This window comes from Ovis aries, chromosome 4 (assembly GCF_016772045.2).
Source record: "Ovis aries strain OAR_USU_Benz2616 breed Rambouillet chromosome 4, ARS-UI_Ramb_v3.0, whole genome shotgun sequence".
Taxonomy (NCBI): Eukaryota; Metazoa; Chordata; class Mammalia; order Artiodactyla; family Bovidae; genus Ovis; species Ovis aries.
In genome coordinates, this window is record NC_056057.1 from 72,264,067 (window position 1) to 72,287,066 (window position 23,000).

At 42.6% G+C, this 23,000-nt stretch overlaps 1 protein-coding gene across 1 annotated transcript in view; it reads left to right on the forward strand.

The window, feature by feature from the left end:
• The first annotated feature begins 21,175 nt into the window (after positions 1–21,175).
• The window catches only part of SPMIP4 (sperm microtubule inner protein 4), a 45,205-nt gene continuing 43,380 nt past the window's right edge, over positions 21,176–23,000 (forward strand). Inside the window, exons 1-2 of the mRNA XM_004007949.5 lie at positions 21,176–21,520; positions 22,206–22,363. Coding sequence (XP_004007998.2) covers positions 22,230–22,363 — 134 coding nt within the window. The 5' untranslated portion in view covers positions 21,176–21,520; positions 22,206–22,229. The remainder of the gene's footprint in view (positions 21,521–22,205; positions 22,364–23,000) is intronic.

Sequence of the window (23,000 nt, forward strand, 5' to 3'; positions counted from 1 at the left end):
GTAATGGGGAGAAGAGAAGAGGAGAGAGAGACTGACTTAAGACACAACACCATCTTATGAATACAGTTAACCCTTAAGTAAAAATTTAAACAGAGGAGCAGCCTGGCAAATTTTACAATGAATATTAAATAATTTAACAGAATAACATGTTTGACAATTAAATGAACATGAATAATAAACCATTTCCTAATATTTTTATACACCTACTTTTTCATTGTATCAGCTGTTAGTAAATACATGATAGATTGAAAATCTTTTTAAAAAACAGATAAAAGAAAAAAGCAATTATTACACACCTCTTTAAGTATCTCTTCTATCCATAACTGAAAATTTGCCTTCTGGTATGTTTTTTTCCTCCTCATTTACTATTTCAAGTTTTTGATTTGTAGACAAAACCTACTCTTAAAACTAACAATTTATGAACACAATATACCACCACCCGGATGTTCAGTGATTCAACTTTAGTCATAGAATAAGAAGTCCTTAATCAGATTTATTAAGCAATCTTAATTCCTTAAGGTACAAACCAGGAGTGGCAGTAATTGTCTCCTATCCTGCCCCCAGCTGGGCTGTGTTGAATCCCCTTTCCCTGCTGGGCAGAGATCTCTTAATAATACCCCACACTCCTCAGCTTCCTCGTCACTGCTTGATATTAAAAACCTCAGTCAACTCCAGCTGAAGATGGCCGACTCATAGCCAAATCAAAGCTTCCCCTCCCCCATGGCTGGGGGCGGGGGGCTGGGAGGACGTGAAGCCAAAAAGAGACAAGGCTGCTCCTTCTCTCATCCTCTTTCCTCCCCTTTCTCACCTCTGAGGTAGGGTGGTGGGAGGGAAAAATGGTAGGCCTCTGGAAAACAGTCTTCTCTTCTGATTTCTCCAAGTTGGGTGGGTGAGGGAGAGGGATGGGTATTTTTGAGTAGGGGTGGAGAATCAAAAGTCCCTGTCTGGTTTTTTCATTATAATGTTACTTTTTCCACTTTTTGAGTACTTTGGGACGCACTCAGGGAATGTCACACTGCCCAGGTCAGTGACCTAAGACACCTGGATGCTGTCTGATCTCTTCCAGCCATCCTCATCTCATCTGTACTCTTATTGCCAGAAAGAAAGACTCAAGGCAGCTATCTTCTCAGTGTCCACTTGATTTACAGAAAAGGCAGAGGTCCTCGTCATGCCAAGGCAGGACTTAAGCTGCTTCTCGGATGCCCCGCCACTGCCCCCATTTGTCTCCAAGCCCCTCTGCCCCACTTGGGGCAGAGGCAGGCCAGCAAGCCTACTGCCTACACACGCTACCTACCAGAAATGCATGGCCAGTACCTGCTTCATGACTCCCACTCTCTGACTTTCTAGAAACCTCTCTTGTTTGGTTTCAGGGTGAGGGACAGCTGTAGCAGCCCTCCCAGTCAACCTCTCGCCCACCGCCAGGAGACTGCAGGAGTGGGAGACGGGGATGGGGCAAGGCAGGGGCTGATGAGACTCTGCCATCTCTTCATAAACCCTGAAGGGGTGTCTGGCCCCCGCCATTCATGACTTGCATTATAAAAGTATTCAGCACCTCTGGACTTCCAGATTTGGTCCCAATTGCACATCCTGAGCAAAGTGAAAGTACGAAACATCCTGCTGCACTAATAAATAAATCAACAGAAAGCCACTTGGTCCCTTGATACTACATGATACAAGAAAATGTCTTGTCCTAGAACATGGGTTCTTTACCTAAACCCTTGAAATTTATTGAAAATAAATATTGAGTGAATTACCAACTGTCAGCTGCCCCCTAACCCACAGAGCTTACTCTGTTTCAGCCCCTTGGTACCCACTTCACCAGCTTCTACAAGAAACCCATTCACATAAGGAAGCCTGCAACCTCTCTGAGGACTTGAGGGATCTCAAGGAGGAGGTCACACTGCATGCGATTTCACTGAGAAAAGTCTTGAATAGACAAGCCTCTGTCCCAAGTCTCTCTTTAACTGGAACCCTAGCAGGGTCTCCTCCTCTTCTGACCTCTGACATTCACCAGGGTAGCTTTATGCCCATGTGACCCCTGCAGGTACACAGGGCCCCACATTTGGTTAAATGTTTTATTGTCACTGTCCTGAAATTCTCAATACATTTGAACAAGGAGTTCTGCATTTTTTATTTTGCAGTGGGCCCTGCAAACTATGTAGCCTGTCCTGCTCCTCCTATTTCAGCCCTGTTGGCACCTCTGCCTTTTCTCACGATGTCCAGTGCTGTTTTGTTTTGTCTGATGTTTGTTTATCTGACTGTCCCAGTCTTAGCTGTGATATGCAGGAACTTTAGTCGTGGTATGTAGGACCCAGTTCCCCCCTGCGTTGGGTGTGCAGAGTCTTAGCCACTGGACCATCAGGGAAGTCCCTTCCCCTCTTTATTTATGAGAACAGCTTTTGTTTTCTGGGCTTTCCTGATAGCTCAGGTAGTAAAGAACCTGCCTGCAATGCAGGAGACTCCAGTTTGATTTCTGGGTCAGGAAGATCTGATTAAGAAGGGATAGGCTACCCACTCCAGTATTCTTGGGCTTCCCTGGTGGCTCAGCTGGTAAAGAATCCACCCACAATGCAGGAGGCCTAGGTTCAATCCCTGGTTTGGGAAGATCCCCTGGAGCAGGGAAAGGCTACTCACTCCAATATTTTGACCTGCAGAATTTCATGGACTATATAATCCATGGTGTCACAAAGAGCCGGATATGACTGAGTGGCTTTCACTTTCACTTTTGTTTTCTACATGAAACTCAAGGGCCAGCTTATCACACAGGCCTGAGAGTTCTGTTTACACCCCACAGTGGGTAAAATAATATAACTGCATGACTCATGAAACGTCAAAATGCAAAATTTTTTGTGTGTGACCCACCACCCCCTTTAAAATGTAAAGGATGGGGAACAGGCTGTGCAGAAATCTTTTACTGGCCCTGGATAGAAACTTGGGCAGATACCATGAACTTCACTGTTGCTCTTAAGTGTTTCTTTGGCCTAAGTCAAAAATGCACAGTCTCAATTCCATCGTAATCAACAATTCAATCTGCATTCATTCATTCATGTTCAGCTCTTCCCATGTGAGATCCGAGCTGGGCGACAGGAACGAGACTGACTTCTGCTTTCTTTTCCAGCCTCAATTGCTTCCTCACTCTCTGGCTTTGTTGGACTCTTCTTGGATGGAAGATAATTTGAGAAGAGATTCGAGGAATACAGGACAGTTCTTGCCAGGGTGAATGGATTCACTCCCAGCACCCAGAGGATGGTCCATCCACCATAGCTGGGCTCAGCCCTCGCCGAGGGACACAGACACCCACTCTATTCATGCCCATTTCTCTTCCTGGGGTCCTCTTTAGTAGGGCTCAAAGCAACTTCCCCAAACCTCTCTTTCCTGCAGCTCATATCTGGTTATCCACAGCTCACTCTCCACACTGGCTGTGATCCCAACACACCTCTTCTATCTTGCTGCCCCCAGACTCTTCAGCTGTGGGGCCTGGAGTTGAGCACCAATTTTTCATTTCTCTTAACCACATGGAGCACATTTCCTCATCATATGGAAGCCTCTCCCTGCTGAAGAGTAATGGGCTCAGTAATCCCTAGCACATGGGCATCGGTAGGGGGCATTCACAGCAGGGTAACAATGCTCTCCAAAGAAATCTCTTCACAAATTCAGATCTTATCCTTTCATGGTCTCCAAGTGGGTGAGAAAATTGAGGACTTAGTAGAACCACTTAACAAGCACTTCCTTCATAAAGTCTGCATATAGTGATCTGGCTTTGTAATTTTCCAATCTATCAGATTTTGGCATTTTGATTAAAACTTCACTTTTGCAACAAAGATGGAGTTCTACTTGTAAGGTATGCTCACAGCTGTTAAAAATGACATTGTCTGTGCATCATTACATATATATGTGCATTTTTCTGGGGAGAGACTTCAGAGTTCTTGGGCAAATTCTCAGTAGACCTTGTGATGCAATAAAGTTTAAGATTTACTGCCACAGATGATGTTTATTTCTAGAATTACCTTAAATTAATATCTAAGTCAGTTTATTAAGGAATATTATTATCTGATTTGTTACTTAAGTGCTGAGAACATAACACCCACTCAATCAGAATCACTCAAGTGGTTTAGCCTGATCTTCCTCCAAATATTGGCTTTTTAGAACAGCAGACAATAGAAGCAAGATGGTTAAGTGTGCTCTTCTCCTCAGCTCTTCTCCTGTGCTTTACCAGGCACATCCCCTCAAATATTCCATTCTCTACCCTGCCTCCTCTCTTCCTACACTTCACTTCCTCAAAGAAATTCCATTTGGATTCACCCTAATATAAACCTTAGCCAGCCTGTAAAGGCAAAGGGAGTGTGGGGTTTCCAGGGAAAGTTTGGGATGACACATGCTATATGTCTATGATTTTCAGGGAAGGCAACTTCCATGAGATCTCAGGTCCACATTTCATACATCATACTAGGACAATGACCTTGAGAAATAGAAAAGGGAAATAAAGTATTGACTCTGGGGCCAGTTTCTCAGTGAGAAAAATGAAAGGTCGGTGTTCATCTAGGTGTGATCAACAAAATTAAATAGCCAAGAAAGGGGAGAGTGCCAGCCTCTACTTTCTTCATGTGAGTCTTCTCTCTTTCATTTTATTTTCTCTAAAGACCTTCCTGCAAACATTACTCTACATTCTTCCAATGTAACTTATCATGTTATTTAATGACCATACCAAACTACATGTTATGCCCTAGAAATACGCATGTTCACAAAAATATGCACATTCCTGTGCCTTCCTTTGTACTAATTCCTTCAGCTCAGAGGCCCCTTTAATACTTATCAAAATCCTCCAAGGCCCAATCCTGGTCAAATTTGGATGCAACTGTATATAAAAGAAAACCTAAACAACATACTTTTAACCAAGAGACACTTTTTTCCCCCCACATTTATAACAATGTCTGGAAGGAAGCAGTTCTAGGCTGATGTGGGAATTCCATGGTCATCAAGGACCCATCATTCCAATCATATGACTCCCACCAGGCCATCTCAACTCCCATGAGGCCATTTCACAGCTAAAAAAGGGGGCAAAGCATAGGGATGCTCTTTTTCTAAAGGACCCCATCCAACAACTTCCTCTTTATGTCATTGGTTGGTCCAATCTGCAAGGGAAGCTGGGAAATATAGTTTATCCTTTGGGCACACTGCATTAATGACATTAGGACAGAAAAAAAAAGCATGGATATTGGACAGGCAATCAGACAGGTCTGCCCAGCCTCTCCTCAAGCTCACTTCCTTGAAATATACATGAAATACATATCACATAAATATATATTTATATTACTGAAATATATAGCATATTTTAATGTTTTTCCTTTACTCAACCAAGGTCAACACTTATTGACATTGTGGGCTGGATAATTCTTTGCTATGGAGTCTGCCCTGCACATCATAGGATGTTTATCAACACCAGTAGCCTCTACCCACTAGATGCCAGTAGCACCACCCGATAAGTAAGACAACGAAACACGTCTCCAGATAGTGCCAAGTGTTCCCTCGCAGGCAAAATCATCCTTAATTAGGAACCACTGCACTAGCTTGTTCTTCTTTGTATCCCATCCCCAGCTTAATAATAATAGTGACTGTTGATTGCTATGATAACTCTGTCTGTTTCAATTTAATACTGTTTTAAGCATTCTTGTTATGTTCGTTTTTACACATGAGAACTGAGCTCGCAAAGAACATTCTGAAGAAATGAGAACTAACAGATGGACTCGACCAAGGTCTGTTTCATTTCAAAGTTTGTGCTTTTCCTCCTTCATCCACTGCCCTGTCCACCACCCCGTCAATCACCTCCCATCCAGCCCGCAAACATCCAGTGAGCAGTCAGGAAACAGTTGTTGAATGAAGCTCTCAAAAGAAAACATGAGCACACTGGAGTCCAGGAAGAAAGCCTCAATGCTTTAAACATCATGCACAGATTTTTAGAAAGAAGGAAGGAAGGAGGAAAGGAGGAAGAAAGAGGAAAAAAAAAAAAAAAGACTTAGATGCCTGGACAGCTTTAACCTAGCCATTTGTTAAGGTATTTACCTTAAGAGGAAGTAAGGAAGTGTCCACCTTAGTAATGAATGACCATAAAGATTTAAAACTTCACAGAAGAAATGCTCTACCATTTTTAACTTAGACTCTAAAGAAGCAACTAATGATTTCTTTTTTCTATAGCAAAGAAAGTGCTATAGTTGGTGATGAAACTCAAGTATCATCAATTATCAATTTCATCAACTATCAGTTTTTGCTTCAGTGGGAGAACCGAACTGGTCAAGAGAGGCTTTGAAATATGCAGTCATTGGCCAGTGGAGCTGGGAAAGGTATCAGTAAGTACGCCTCTGCCTGGATACGTCTCTCACTCCCTGGGTTATTTGCAGTCTCTTACCAACCCCATTAATGAAGTGGGACAAAGCAATAAAGGAATTAAAGTAAATCCGAAGTAAGCCTGTCCCAGTCCACCAATATGAACTGCGGGAGTGCTGGACTACTACAGCCTTTCCCTGCCTTTCACAGATTGATGTTTGTTACTAAATGCCCTGTGGAAAATATCACATTGCTGCTTGGAGTCAAATTGAATTAGGAAAATATTATCTGGTGAACATAATACCCAATGTTTATTTTAACTTACTAGTTATTAAGTGGCCTTGAGTTCCTAAAACACTTATTAGATGTTGTATATTTTATTTGCTGTTAGAAGTATGAAAACAACCAGGGAGATTTCATTTGCCTTGTTTATGTATTCTATTCTGCTGTGGTAAAATACACATAACATAATATTTACCGTTTTAACTGTTTTTAAGTGTACAGTTCAGTGGCATTAAGTCCATTTCACTTGCCTTTTTACAAGGTCTAGTACTATTCTCTAATTATACTCACACTATTAATATTTAAATAACCATACTCAAAGCTTTAACATTATGTTGCCTACAAGAAAAAAATGCCTCTGACAACAATAAAGTTGACGCTTTTTGGAGACGCTCTGATTCTAACAAGCTTATCTAGGAATATTAGATTTTTCACCAGAACATTAAATTTTTCCTATATTCCCTGGAAGCTTATTTTGAAAGGAAGTAATTGTTGCTAATCTTTTTTTTTCGCCAAACTATTTTATCATCTCACTAGTTTATATGGCTTTGTATTCACCTGGGGCAGAAGTTAGTGCTTCTTTAGAAATATCTGGAACAGCAAAAGCTTCTGTTATCAGTCAGATATGAGAACACATTTATTTCAGAACAGTAATGAAGATGAAGCATGTGATTAGTTTAATTTCCCGGGGAAATGGATAATGGACAACAGTCATACGCATACTATGTTCTAGCACTTCTCTTTGAACTTCAGGGCACGATCACATTCTTTCTAATAGCCCATTTTTGTTTTTCCCTATATCATGAAATTTCCCTCTTAGAACATAACACAAAGGCAATGTGTACTCTCCTATGTGTAGGTTAGGAAATGAGAAGTATTATTCCCCGTTATTCTCTTCGTAAATGTAGGAACTAAAGTATGAAAGGAGTTGAACTGGAAAATCACTATTAGAATGAGCAGTAGAGTAATACTTTAATAAGATTAATGTGGAATTAATAGTCTCTTTGTAGAGATGGAGAAATATTATTTTAATCCTGAAGAAAAATTATCTCAAAATTTATTTTATCTCTTGCCCGTTTCCAGGCATTAGTATATTGTTATTAATAAAACATAAAACTATTGTTTCACTTTCTTAAAATATGTAGCAATACTAATTAGCTATGGCAATATACCTACATAATTTTTAACCTGCTTTTAAAATGTCACACAGCTTTTCCCTTGTAATTTAAAGCACTGAATCGTAACTGATATTGCAAAGTTACTTTTAACCACTAGAGGGCAGAAAATGTTCCACATTTGTACATAACTGATTTTAAAATCTTAAACCAAAAACAATAATCACCACCCCACCACAACAGAAAATCTTTAAGATCCTCTTGCTTTATATTGTACAATATACTGCGCATGAAAGGCTCACTTAATAACTAGAATTTTAAACTAATGCACAATCACTTCAATTCAACAGTTTATAGTAGACAAAAGTAAACATTTTTACAGCCGGAGGCTAGCTGTGAGTTAAGGCTTATTAGCATTAAGGAATCAGCACATCTTTAAGGAAATTCAGAATACTTAACAAAACAGGCAGCACCCATTAAGAATCAGCAAGATTCTTTCTACATTAAAACACCTACAACGGAATGGAAAGGTTGTTTATCATAAAATTAAAATAGTAACTGAAGTTATAAATTGATCAAACACTAAAATATTTACATTTGACTCTAATTTCTCTACATACTTTCTTTTACCACAAACCAAATGTATTTCTAATTGTGACAAAGATGCTTTAAGTTTCCTCCTAATGTATCTTTTTGACCTCATTAATTTTTGTTAATTATTTCTATTAATTTTTGTCCCTCCCAATTAAGGCATTTGCATTTCAGTAACTAAGGCATTACTTTCTTTGATTAGAAATCACAGCCTCTTCACTTTCTCACTCTCATTAATCAAAACATATCATGGTGAATTAAGGCATTTGGATTTCAATCTGTCTGGGTAACATTTTAACAACCGCCCCCTCTGCCTTCTCTCTCTGTCAATCCTGGTCGTGTCCTACATCACAGGACAGAGAGAGGGCAACGGTGGCAGCCCGACAGAAGAAGAGAACAGGAATGAAGCCAGGGGGTATATCACTGGAGTCAGCGACTTCTCTGATGCATGAGCCTTTCACTTGCCAGTCAAACCTGACAAGGCTTTTACCTTGTAGGGTTATTGCTGACCTCACCCAAGACACTAAATCATTTCTGCCGTCTTGTTTCTTAGCCTAAGCAAACCTGCTGCCCCCACTTTTCAAGTCTGCAGGGAACTGTTTACTCTAATACCAATAAACACAGCACAGTGGTGTAGAAAAGCTAAGGAGGGACAGCGAGAGGCGTCACTTCTCTTGGACTAATGAAAGCGACGCACACGTAAAACCAGGGCTAGTCAAAGGGAACGGCTTCTGTGCTATGACTATCGGTATAAAGTTACAAAAGGTTCTAACAACGGCTGACTACCCAGTAATAGATCTGACTGACATGAGTCATGGAAAAGTGTTTAAGCAGAGACTGGATGGTTTTCATCAAATAGGGGTATCAAAAACGAATATCACAGATGTCACTTCTGCTTGTGTGAATTTGCACTAATTAACTTCCAAAACCTTATCAATGTTCTTTTAAGATTTACTTTATGTTTAGCAAAGAGATACCTGCACAAGTTTAAAAAGTCAAAAGAATTCTGCAAGGCTTTTAGTTAGGGTGACTGCAAAAACTTCCAATTTCCCAGGGACAGTTCAGATTTATGACTGTTACCCCAGTGTGAAGTATTAATAGCCCTCCCTTTTACTCTCCAAATTGTCCCAGTTGGATGAAAACCTAATGTCCCAAGCCCCAACCACATCCACCCCCAATTTCTATTCCCCAGAAGCAATTAATTTCAATATGCTTAGAAATTTTTCTATATGGATTCAAATTTCTAAACAAACAAAACATGAAAATACTACTTGCATCAGTGCCTTAGAATGCAAAGGCCAGGTTGGCGGGGGGTGGGGGGGGGGGCGTGTGGCGGGGAGTCATTGACTTAAACAGATAGAAAGAGTTGCCTGGAAGCTATATTGTTTGAAGAGTTACTCATCTGAAAATGACTTCCTCCTTTACACGCTGGGATTTTATATCCATTCAAATTTTCACAAAGCATAGGGATAGGAAATGTAATGTCATTGCTGAGACACACTACCTAGATCTCCCTTCAGAATAAGACCTGCCACTCAAGCTGTCAATCCTGACGGGGGCTGACTCAGCTGCAGAGAGCTAGCTATCTGGCCCCACCAGAATACCCCTCCCAAATCGGAAGCAGTCAATGCCTGACTGAGTCAGGGGTGAAAACAATTTTTCACACCCAACCTAGGGCTGCTCTGAGATGCCATCAGTGCTCCAGAGCTCCACGGAAGGTTAGCCAAGGTTTTGTCAGGCTCATATCACTGATGGACTTGTCCCTCTACCCAATCTTGCTTCCTTTTCTTCCTTTCACAGGTGTTGGTTTTTAATAAACAGCTTAGACCCCAAACTCCGACTCAGCATCTGCTTCCAGAAAATGCAATCTGCAACAAATAGCTACTATGGTTCAAATTCAAAAAGTGCAAAATAGAAGTATGGTCAAATACCTTCCTCTCACCACTGAGGTCCAGCTATCAGTTCTCCTTCTCAGAGGCAACTAATGTGGCAGGTTCTTGTGCATATTTCTAGGAATAGTATGCATATATAAGAAATGTTTATATAAATATATACACACACACTCTTAAATACATAATTTATAAGAAAACATATAATTTCATTTGCTATACAAAGAGCACATACTCCACAATTCTTCAGTACTTTGACTTCTTTCCATTAAAATATATCTCAGAGGTTGTTACTAGACAATATGTAAAACATATCATCATTCTTTTTAATAGCTGCCTAGTATCCCATTGCATGGAAATAACAATTTATGTGGCAAACAATTATGTCAAATCTTTTCCTATTATGCACAGTGTTACACTGAATAATCTCTGTGTGCATTAGAGACCTGTTATGCATGTTTTCAAACCCTATGTGTGCATGTATGTAGGAAAATTCCTAGAAGAGGGGTTCCTAGGCCAAAATGCCATGCATGCATGCTCAGTCGCTTCAGTTGTGTCCATGCTACAGTTATAACTTTAACAGATGCTGGTAAATTGCCTTCCTTTTCTATCATACCAATTTGTACTCCCTTAAGAAGAGGTGGCAAGAATACATGGAAGAACTGTACAAAAAAAGATCTTCACGACCCAGATAATCATGATGATGTGATCACTAATCTAGAGCCAGACATCTTGGAATTTGAAGTCAAGTGGGCCTTAGAAAGCATCACTACAAATAGAGCTAGTGGAGGTGATGGAATTCCAGTGGAGCTGTTTCAAATCCTGAAAGATGATGCTGTGAAAGTACTGCACTCAATATGCCAGCAAATTTGGAAAACTCAGCAGTGGCCACAGAACTGGAAAAGGTCAGTTTCCATTCCAATTCCAAAGAAAGGCAATGCCAAAGAATGCTCAAACTACTGTACAATTGCACTCATCTCACACGCTAGTAAAGTAATGCTCAAAATTCTCCAAGCCAGGCTTCAGCAATGCATGAACTGTGAACTCCCTGATGTTCAAGCTGGTTTTAGAAAAGGCAGAGGAACCAGAGATCAAATTGCCAACATCTGCTGGATCATGGAAAAGCAAGAGAGTTCCAGAAAAACATCTATTTCTGCTTGATTGACTATGCCAAAGCCTTTGACTATGTGGATCACAAGAAACTGTGGAAAATTCTGAAAGAGATGGGAATACCAGACCACCTAACCTGCCTCTTGAGAAACCTATATGCAGGTCAGGAAGCAACAGTTAGAACTGCACATGGAACAACAGACTGGTTCCAAATAGGAAAAGGAGTATGTCAAGGCTGTATATTGTCACCCTGCTTATTTAACTTCTATGCAGAGTACATCATGAGAAACGCTGGACTGGAAGAAACACAAGCTGGAATCAAGATTGCCGGGAGAAATATCAATAACCTCAGATATGCAGATGACACCACCCTTATGGCAGAGAGTGAAGAGGAGCTAAAAAGCCTCTTGATGAAAGTGAAAGAGGAGAGCGAAAAAGTTGGCTTAAAACTCAACAGTCCGAAAACAAAGATCATGGCATCCGGTCCCATCACTTCATGGGAAATAGATGGGGAAACAGTGGAAACAGTGTCAGACTTTATCTTTTGGGGCTCCAAAATTACTGTAGATGGTGACTGCAGCCATGAAATTAAAAGACGCTTACTCCTTGGAAGAAAATTATGACCAACCTAGATAGTATATTCAAAAGCAGAGACATTACTTTGCCGACTAAGGTCCATCTAGTCAAGGCTATGGTTTTTCCTGTGGTCATGTATGGATGTGAGAGTTGGACTGTGAAGAAGGCTGAATGCCGAAGAATTGATGCTTTTGAGCTGTGGTGTTGGAGAAGACTCGAGAGTCCCTTGGCCTGCAAGGAGATCCAACCAGTCCATTCTGAAGGAGTTCAACCCTAGGATTTCTTTGGAAGGAATGATGCTAAAGCTGAAGCTCTAGTACTTTGGCCACCTCATGCGAAGAGCTGACTCACTGGAAAAGACTTTGATGCTGGGAGGGATTGGGGGCAGGAGGAGAAGGGGACGACCGAGGATGAGACGGCTGGATGACATCACGGACTCGATGGATGTGAGTCTGAGTGAACTCCGGGAGATGGTGATGAACAGGGAGGCCTGGCGTGCTGCGATTCATGGGGTCACAAAGAGTCGGACATGACTGAGTGACTGAACTGAACTGAACTGAAAAAAATAGAAGAGTCTATTTCCTCATACCCTTCCTTTATTGTATCACTGAATTAAGAGTCCAATATAAAATATAACAAAAATAGATATTATAAATATCTGACAAAAATATATTTATTATATATCCATGACACAGGGGGAGTTGTATAAAATTTTTTGCCAAAAATTTGAATGGTCAGTTGAGCAATTTTAAGTGATTGAGGGGTGGCTGGAGTCTGCTTATCAGGCTTGTTTACAAAGGGCAGCAGATTTGCACTTACTAGCCACCATATTGCTTAAGCCAATTTCATATAATAAATATCATTTCATATATGTTCAGAAAAAAGAATTTGAATAGATACATGTGTATCTGAATCACTTTGCTGTACACCTGAAACTAACACAATACTGTAAATCAACTATACTCCAATATAAAATTAAAAATGTTTTAATGTTAAAAAATTTTTTTAATAAAGTGTTCAGGGGCAGTGCAGACAGTTTCCCAGGAGTATGCACAGATGGGATAAGCAAAGTAGGCACTTCATGAGGCCTTATTAATATTTCCTCACCAGTATTGATTCATAAACATTATTATTTTATCCACAGACCAGTGGTTTAATACATGTACAGTTATCAGTAATGAAGAACTTGAAAGTTCCCCATAGTGACCATTGGAGTTCTAAACTATCTTTTACTAAGTTGGCCCATTTAGTCGAAAATATGCAAAAGAAGGGACCACAGTTTTTGAACCCAAAGTAAGCCGTGGTCCCAGAAGGAGGACTCTCCTGAGAGAATTTAGAGAATTGGGATCCCATATGTCAAAACCAGAGGTTCAGAAAACAAATGAGTGTTCACACAGAGGGCAATAGTGTCACGAAAACAAAAACAGATCCCCCTAAAAAGCTGGAGAGCTCAATCAAAAGGAATGAGCTTGAATCTGAGAGGAGACTTACCAGACCAAAAGAGTGGAGAACACAAGGGGATCAAGTGGGTACCAGGCATGATTCCCAGGATCGTTAGTTCTTTAGGGATTCAACTCCTTCGAATACCCCTTTTGACACCAAGTAATGTGAACCTTTAAAAGAAAATGGTAACAGTTTAGCCAGCACAATCCTATTTATTAGGGAATACCACATGAATTGCCCTTTGGGCCATGGAAACTATGGCAAACCATAGTCTGGAGACCAAAGGTGAAAGGTGAAATTGCTCAGTCATGTTCAACTCTGTGATCCCATGGACTGTAGCCCACCAGGCTCCTCTGTCCATGGTATTTTCCAGGCAAGAATACTGGAGTGAGTTGCCATTTCCTTTTCCAAGGCATCTTCCTGACCCATTGCAGGCATTCTTTACCGTCTGAGCCACCAGTGAATCCCATAGTTTGGAGACCAAAAGGAGGAGTATTCTTTTACAGAAGAATAGTGGAAAAGTGGAAGGCGGGAGGCGCTGTTTGTTTAAAAGTTCATTGGAGAAGATTTCAGGGTTGTAACAGTTTCTCATTGGCTGGATTATTTCCAGGCAAGAAGAAAATCTTCCTTCTTCCTGCTGTAAATTAAGCTTCTTCTGGCTGGAATGTGTAAACTGTGATGAGTGGTATGTGTATGAAAGCTCCCCCTTCGGTCTTCCCAACTCCATTTTGAATGAGGCTTTCCTTTATTCATCTTCTTTTTTAAAGTATTTATCTATTATCTATTATTAATTGAATATTTGGCTGTGCCGGTCTTAGTTGCTGCATGCAAGATCTAGTTCCCAAACCAGGGATCAAACCCAGGTGCCCTGCATTGGAAGCTTGATGTCTTAGCCTCTGGACCACCAGGGAAGTCCCTCATTTTCATAAAACATATCATGTCATTATGCTGTACACCTTAAATTTATACGGTGGTGGTGGTAGTGGTTTAAGTCATGTCCAACTCTTGTGACCCTATGGACTGTGGCCCACCAGGCTCCTCTCCTGAATCCTTTTTGCCAGGATTTCCCAGGCAAAAATAATGGAATAGGTTCCCATTTCCTTCTCTACAGGATCTTCCCAACCCATAATTGAACCCAAGTCTCCTGCATTGGTGGGCAGATTCTTTACCACTGAGCCACCAGGGATTCCCAGTTTATACAGTTAGTATTAGTTGCTCAGTCGTGTCCAACTTTTTGCAACCCCATGGACTGTAGCCTACCAGGCTCCTCTGTCCATGGGATTTCCCAGGCAAGAATTTTTAAGTGGGTTGCCATTCCCTTCTCCAAAGGATCTTCCTGATACAGGGATTGAACCCACATCTCCTGCATTGCAGACAGATTCTTTACCATGTGAACCATCAAGGAAACCTCAGTTTATATAGTGCTGTATGTCAATTATATTAATAAAACTGGAAAAATGATCAAAATAAAAATATTCATATCTGCCAAGGAGTACTACGTCTCTTAAAGTTTTATTCATTATCAAATGCCACTGGGTTAAAAGTCTCTATAACATCCTTTAGAAAGATTATAGAATATAATCCATGCTTTACATTATTATATATTTCCTACATATTCTTTTCTTGACAGTTAAAGGTCTAGTTTTAGTAGTTTGGAATTTCCATCAACTCAGATGCAATATTCTATGCATACATTTTTTTTTTCATTTCAAATTTCACCTTCCCTGCTGGAAGAATTATGAGTGATACAAAAGGTAAACAAAATACATTAAGGGAAATGAGGTAGTGAAAGAGAAGTCAATATGGCAGGCCCAAAGGGGATTTGCTCAATCATGCTGCACACATCTAGATAGGAGGCTACTGCTGGCTCAGCAGTAAAGAACCTGCTTCCAATGCAGGGGGTGCAGGTTCAATCCCTGGGTCAGGAAGATCTCCTGGAGAAGGAAATGGCAACCCACTCCAGTCAATAGGGATTTCCATACAGTCTATAGGGAAAATCCACACAGAATTTGATCCAGAGCTTTTTTCGTTATGGTAATAAATATCTTTGACCCACTCTAGGGCAGTAAAGGAGCTTCCCTCGTGGCCCAGATGGTAAAGAATCTGCCTGCAATGCAGGAGACCTGGGTTTGATCTCTGGGTTGGGAGGATCCCCTGGAGAAGGAAACAGCAACCCACTCCGGTATTCTTGGCCCAGGAGATTCCATGAACAGAGGATCCTGGTGGGCTACAGTCCATGCAGTTATAAAAGAGTCGGTTACGACTTAGGGACTAAACAACAATTATGACATGTATCGTTGGGGGTCACATACATATCACCAGATGGCTAAGACGGTGTGAATTAAATCATAAAAGCCTAGATTAAAGTGAAAGTGAAGTCACTCAGTCATATCTGACTCTTTGCAACCCCATGAACTGTAGCCCACAAGGCTCCTCCGTCCTTGGGATTCTCCAGGCAAGAATACTGGAGTGGGTTGTCATTTCCTTCTCCAGGGGAACTTCCCCACCCAGGGATCGAACCCAGATCTCCCCCATTGCAGGCAGATGCTTTAACCTCTGAGCCACCAGGGAAGCCCCTAGATTAAAAAGTGTTGGTCAAATAATAGACCCAATTCTGACATCCTTTAGAATCTTGCAGATGTAAAAACATTTCCAAAGACAACAACTGTTTTTAAAAGATCTGGCAAAAAAAAAAAAAAAAAACCTTATTCTTGCCTGTAAATTTTATTTGAAAATAACAAAGGCAAAAATAATTAAAATTTCCTAACTTTTACACGCTGGCCTCCCAGGTGGTGCTAGTGGTAAAGAACCAACTTGCCAATGAAGGAGACATTAGGAGACATGAGTTAGGTCCTGGGTTGGGAATATCCCCTGGAGGAGGGCATGGTAACACAGTCCAATATTCTTGCCTGGACAATCTGTGGACAGAGGACTGGCAGGCTACAGTCCATGGGGTCGCAAAGAGTTCAAAGAGTGACTAAACAACAAAAGTCATTTGACCAAAATAAAATTTCAAACCCACCAGGAAGATATCACCACATATCCTGGTCAATCAACTTACAGTTTCCCCAACTTTCCTGGTATCACAAACACCCATTACATACTAATATGTGGCTAGTGACACAGCTTCATCAGATGTCACTGATTAAACCTATGACACTCAGTTATTACCTCCCAGGAAGAATCAAGCCATGAGGAAATTTGGACAAAGGTCAAGCATGGGAAAGATGACATATATAAAGCCCTGGGAGGCCAGGCACATAAAACAGGCTGGGCTGACAAGATAGTGTCATGGGTATCCTGCACAGACAAAGCAGCGAAAAGGCTGAGGTGCACTTCTATGAGAAATTTTTTGGGTAAAAAAATGTTAACAGGGTCAAAAAGAAAGTCGAACTTCACCTAATTCACAACTCTGCCTCCTGAAAAATCTCTGTTTCCTGGTTCAGTGGCTGGTAACTACTGGACTCTGAGAAAGGTGCAGGGATAAAGAAACAGACCAGGATTACAAAATTACCACCTGGTCTGCTCTAACGCAGCTTTCTTTCCTTCACACCAGCTAACACTCACCTGGAAAGCACAGCACAAAATGAATACCCACTAGTGGGTTGATTAAAAAGTTGGGAAACAGGCAAAGAACAGCTCTGTTACACCTCCCTTCTGAGAGGTGGTCGTTCTTGCCCCCACCTTCCCCTGTGTTCCTGTGGGCTCAGTTCCAGCCTCTCCCCGCAAAAGTAACCAACCTTCCCACATCAGGGTCCTTCTCAGCGGTTCTTTCCTCAGGCATCACAGAAACTCGTGGTCCTGTAGGTGCAGAATTGTGGTTCACATTCGTTTCTTCAGGGAGGCCTGGGGGCGGGGAAGTGGGGGGGCGGGGTGTGGTAACAAAGGTAATGGAAGTGGGGCGAGGTCTTTGCTGATCGGGTAGACCACTGCAGGCGCACTGCCTGTTTGCCCTGCCCACATCTACCTAGAAGAGGAAGAGCCTCGGCCTGGCATAATGTAGGGGCTGCACGTGCTGATTGACTAGATTTACTAGTTTTCTGTGATTATAGTCAATCTACTCACAGGAGGACCACAGCTTGTCTATCTCAATGAAACTAAGCCATGCCCTGTGGGGCCACCCAAAACAGGCGGGCATGGTGGAGAGTTCTGACACAATGTGGTCCACTGGAGAAGAGAATGGCAAACCACTTCAGGATTCTTGCCTTGAGAACCCCATGAACAGTATGAAAAGGCAAAATGATAGGATACTGAAAGAGGAACTTCCCAGGTGCCCAATATGCTACTGAAGATCAGTGGAGAACTAACTCCAGAAAGAATGAAGGGATGGAGCCAAAGCAAAAACATTACCCAGTTGTGGATGTGATTAGTGATGGAAGCAAGGTCCGATGCTGTAAAGAGCAATATTGCAGAGGAACCTGGAATGTCAGGTCCATGAATCAAGGCAAATTGGAAGTGGTCAAACAGGAGATGGCAAAGTGAACGTCAACATTCTAGAAATCAGAGAATTAAAATGGACTGGAATGGGTGAATTTAACTCAGATGACAATTATATCTACTACTGTGGGTAGGAATCCCTTAGAAGAAATGGAGTAGCCATCATGGTCAACAAAAGAGTCCAAAATGCAGTACTTGGATGCAATCTCAAAAACAACAGAATGATCTCTGTTCGTTTCCAAGGCAAACCATTCAATATCATGGTAATCCAAGTCTATGCCCTGACCAGTAACACTGAAGAAGCTGAAGCTGAATGGTTCTGTGAAGACCTACAAGACCTTTTAGAACTAACACCCAAAAAAGATGTCCTTTTCATTATAGGGGACTGGAATGCAAAAGTAGGAAGTCATGAAACACCTGGAGTAACAGGCAAATTTGGCCTTGGAATATGGAATGAAGCAGGGCAAAGACTAATAGAGTTTTGCCAAGAAAATGCACTGGTCTTAGCAAACACCCTCTTCCAACAACACAAGAGAAGACTCTACACATGGACATCACCAGATGGTCAACACCGAAATCAAATTGATTATATTCTTTGCAGCCAAAGGTGGAGAAGCTCTATACAGTCAACAAAAATAAGACCAGGAAATGACTGTGGCTCAGATCATGAACTCCTTATTGCCAAATTCAGACTGAAATTGAAGAAAGTAGGGAAAACCACTAGCCATTCAGGTATGACCTAAATTAAATCCCTTATGATTATACAGTGGAAGTGAGAAATAGATTTAAGGGACTAGATCTGATAGATAGAGTGCCTGATGAACTATGGATGGAGGTTCGTGACATTGTACAAGAGACAGGGATCAAGACCATCCCCATGGAAAAGAAATGCAAAAAGGCAAAATGGCTGTCTGAGGAGGCCTTACAAATAGCTGTGAAAAGAAGAGAAGCGAAAAGCAAAGGAGAAAAGGAAAGATACAAGCATCTGAATGCAGAGTTCCAAAGAATAGCAAGAAGAGATAAGAAAGCCTTCTTCAGCGATCAGTGCAAAGAAATAGAGGAAAAGAACAGAATGGGAAAGACTAGAGATCTCTTCAAGAAAATTAGAGACACCAAGGGAACATTTCATGCAAAGATGGGCTCAATAAAGGACAGAAATAGTATGGACCTAACAGAAGCAGAAGATATTAAGAAGAGGTGACAAGAATACACAAAAGAACTGTACAAAAAAGAGCTTCATGACCAAGATAATCATGATGGTGTGATCACTCACCTAGAGCCAGACATCCTGGAATGTGAAGTCAAGTAGGCCTTAGAAAGCATCACTACAAACAAAGCTAGTGGAGGTGATGGAATTCCAGTAGAGCTGTTTCAAATCCTGAAAGATGATGCTGTGAAAGTGCTGCACTCAATATGCCAGCAAATTTGGAAAACTCAGCAGTGGCCACAGAACTGGAAAAGGTCAGTTTTCATTCCAATCCCAAAGAAAGGCAATGCCAAAGAATGCTCAAACTACTGCACAATTGCACTCATCTCACATGCTAGTAAAGTAATGATCAAAATTCTCCAAGCTAGGCTTCAGCAGTACGTGAACTGTGAACTTCCAGATGTTCAAGCTGGTTTTAGAAAAGGCAGAGGAACCAAAGATCAAATTGCCAACATCTGCTGGATCATGGAAAAAGCAAGAGAGTTCCAGAAAAACATCTATTTCTGCTTTCTTGACTATGCCAAAGCCTTTGACTGTGTGGATCACAAGAAACTGTGGAAAATTCTGAAAGAGATGGGAATACCAGAGCATCTGACCTGCCTCGTGAGAAACCTATATGCAGGTCAGGAAGCAAAGTTAGAACTGGACATGGAACAGACTGGTTCCAAATAGGAAAAGGAGTACATCAAGGCTGTATCGGAGAAGGCAATGGCACCCCAATCCAGTACTCTTGCCTGGAAAATCCCATGGATGGAGGAGCCTGGTAGGCTGCAGTCCATGGGATCGCTAAGAGTCGGACATGACTGAGCGACTTCACTTTCACTTTTCACTTTCATGCATTGGAGAAGGAAATGGCAACCCACTCCAGTGTTCTTGCCTGGAGAATCCCAAGGACTGCAGAGCCTGGTGGGCTGCCGTCTATGGGGTCGCACAGAGTCAGACACGACTGAAGCGACTTAGCAGCAGCAGCGGCGGCGGCGGCAAGGCTGTATATTGTCACCCTGCTTATTTAACTTATATGCAGAGTACATCATGAGAAACGCTGGGCTGGAAGAAGCACAGCTGGAATCAAGATTGCCGGGAGAAATATCAATAACCTCAGATATGCAGATGACACCACCCTTACGGCAGAAAGTGAAGAGGAACTAAAAAGCCTCTTGATGAAAGTGAAAGTGGAGAGTGAAAAAGTTGGCTTAAAGCTCAACATTCAGAAAACGAAGATGAAGGCATCTGGTCCCATCACTTCATGGGAAATAGATGGGAAACAGTGGAAACAGTGGCAGGCTTTATTTTGGGGGGCTCCAAAATCACTGCAGGTGGTGACTGCAGTCATGAAATTAAAAGATGCTTACTCCTTGGAAGAAAAGTTATGACCAACCTAGATAGTATATTCAAAAGCAGAGATATTACTTTGCCAACAAAGGTCCGTCTAGTCAAGGCTATGGTTTTTCCTGTGGTCATGTATGGATGTGAGAGTTGGACTGTGAAGAAAGCTGAGCACCGAAGAATTGATGCTTTTGAGCTGTGGTGTTGGAGAAGACTCTTGAGAGTCCCTTGGCCTGCAAGGAGATCCAACCAGTCCATTCTGAAGGAGATCAGCCCTGGGATTCCTTTGGAGGGAATGATGCTGAAGCTGAAACTCCAGTACTTTGGCCACCTCATGTGAAGAGTTGACTCTGGAAAAGACTCTGATGCTGGGATCGATTGGGGACAGGAGGAGAAGGGGACGACAGAGGATGAGATCGCTGGATGGCATCACTGACTGGATGGACGAGAGTCTGAGTGAACTCCGGGAGTTGGTGATGGACAGGGCGGCCTGGCGTGCTGCTATTCATGGGGTCGCAAAGAGTCGGACACGAATGAGCGACTGAACTGAACTGCACGTGCTGAGTCCTGCGGAAGCCACCCTAGACAAAGCCGCATTGTTCTCCATTGAGTGTAAGAAACATGGATGTGTTGGAGGCTCCCACCTCATCAGAGTCTCCCTGGCACCGCACTCCTCCACCGCCCAGCGCACAGCAGAGAACGCGCCGGCCCCAGGGCCAGGAGCTGCCTGGACCAAGCAGCCCTAGAAGGAGCCTGTGATACGGCCCGCAGAGGGCGCCAGGGGGCGGGACCAGGGGCGAAGGGAGGGGCGAATAAAGTGGCGGGGCCGAGGGACTGGGGTGCCGGAAGAACTTTCGCGCGTGGACCCGGAGTTCCTCACTTTGCTTCCGGCTTCCGATTCTTACGGGTTCCAAGAGTTCGTGGGCTGGCTTCTTCCGAAACTTGTATGAGCCCACCGCCGCCTCTGCTCACCTCCCAGATGCCGGCCGCCCCGCAAGCATGCATTACCTATTGCCACGGTCACGGTCGCCGTCACAGGCACCCTCAACCCCACCCCTGGCCTGCCCGCCGGCCCTCTCTCTCCTTCACCCGCACCTGCACGCAAGCTCCCCCGGGCCGCAGGTGCGGACGACGGCGGAATTCCACGCCCCGCAGAGGCCCTCCAGCCCTAGAGAGGGGAAAGGGAGCTCTGCCGCCTAAGGCCTCCGGGCTGATGTCCCAAGGTGCGTGGGAACCCCGAGGCACCGATTGGCAGGGCGTTGATGGCCATGGAGGCTAGGCTTAGGCCGGTCCTGGCCAAGGCGCGTCTTTTGCTTCCCTCATCAAGTCCTAAGGAGTGGTGGAATTCTCACTTTGGGGTCTCGCTTGTGCTGCACCGCTGATTCTCCACCTCTCTGCAAAGAACCTCTCGCCTAGAATCCCTGAAGACTTTTAGAAGCACAGGTGTTAATTCTGTTGAATACTGAGTCGCCCTGCTTTAAAAAAAAAAAAAAAAAAAAAAGACCAGGGCAGGGGGAATCAGCTGAGTTTTTTTGAATAATTACGGTTAAAATTGAGGCAAGAATCGAAGGTCAGTCAATGCCCGTGAGGTAGATGCGTTAAATGAGTCCACAAGTCATCCATTTATCATTCACACTCTACTTTAGAACCTCTTCCACTCTGTGGGTTTGTTTCAGTTGAAATTCGTTTCCATAGAACTTAAGTTGCTATCTGTTACTGAAAGGACACCCGAGGTCCCACAGATAGGGCTCACCCGAAGGATAGGAGCCCATGATTTCTAAGCAGACTTGGGTTTGACCTACCGAGCAGTACAAAGCAAGTTTCCTGCTTGCCCTGAGGGAGGGTCAGTGTGACAGAAACTAACTCAGTGACTCTTTAACCAAGTGTGCCCTCCTTTTCTTTTTCCAGGTTGTGCCGTTTTAGCCAAAAAGCATGGAGGTAATTCATGGCCAGCCCTACTACTGTAAGGAGCTTGAAGGAGCTGACATACTGTCAGACACCTTTTACTCTAATGAATTGCACACTCCACTACAAACGGCTACTCGCCCAACTGCCTCAGAGGACAGGTAAAACAAAGACTGGATAATGTAATGCAAACAATTATAAAAGGTTTTAATATATTACTGTATTTTTGTTTTGTGAGAAAAAGCATTTAAGGTTATGGGCCTCTTCTGTGTATCACAGCACTGGGAAGGCATAATATGACAATGAACTAAACTTTGAAGTGCCCATATCTATTAGTAACTTGGCAAGAAGTAAAAAGTTAGTGTATAGTTTTAAAAGGCAAACATCAAATTCATCTACTGCATTCTAGAACTCTGGAATGATCTGTTCCTTCATTTTGAATTAATTTTGTTTCTTTGTTTTTGGCTGTGCTGAGGCTTCATTGTGTGTGGGCTTTTCTCTAATTGCAGAGAATAGGGGCTACCCTCTAGTTGCGATGCTGAGGCTTCTCATTGCAGTGGCTTCTTTTGTTGCAGAGCATGGCCTCTAGGGTGGGAGGGCTCAGCAGCTGTGGCTCTTGGACTCCATAGAGTACCGGCTCAGTAGTTGTGGCAAACAGGCTTAGTTGCTTTTCAGCATGTGGGATCTTCCTGGACCAGAGATTAAACCTGTGTCTTCTGAATTGGCAGGCAGATGCTTTACCACTGAACCACCAGGGAAGCCCTGTGAATTAATATTTGAATCGAACTTTATAAAGAG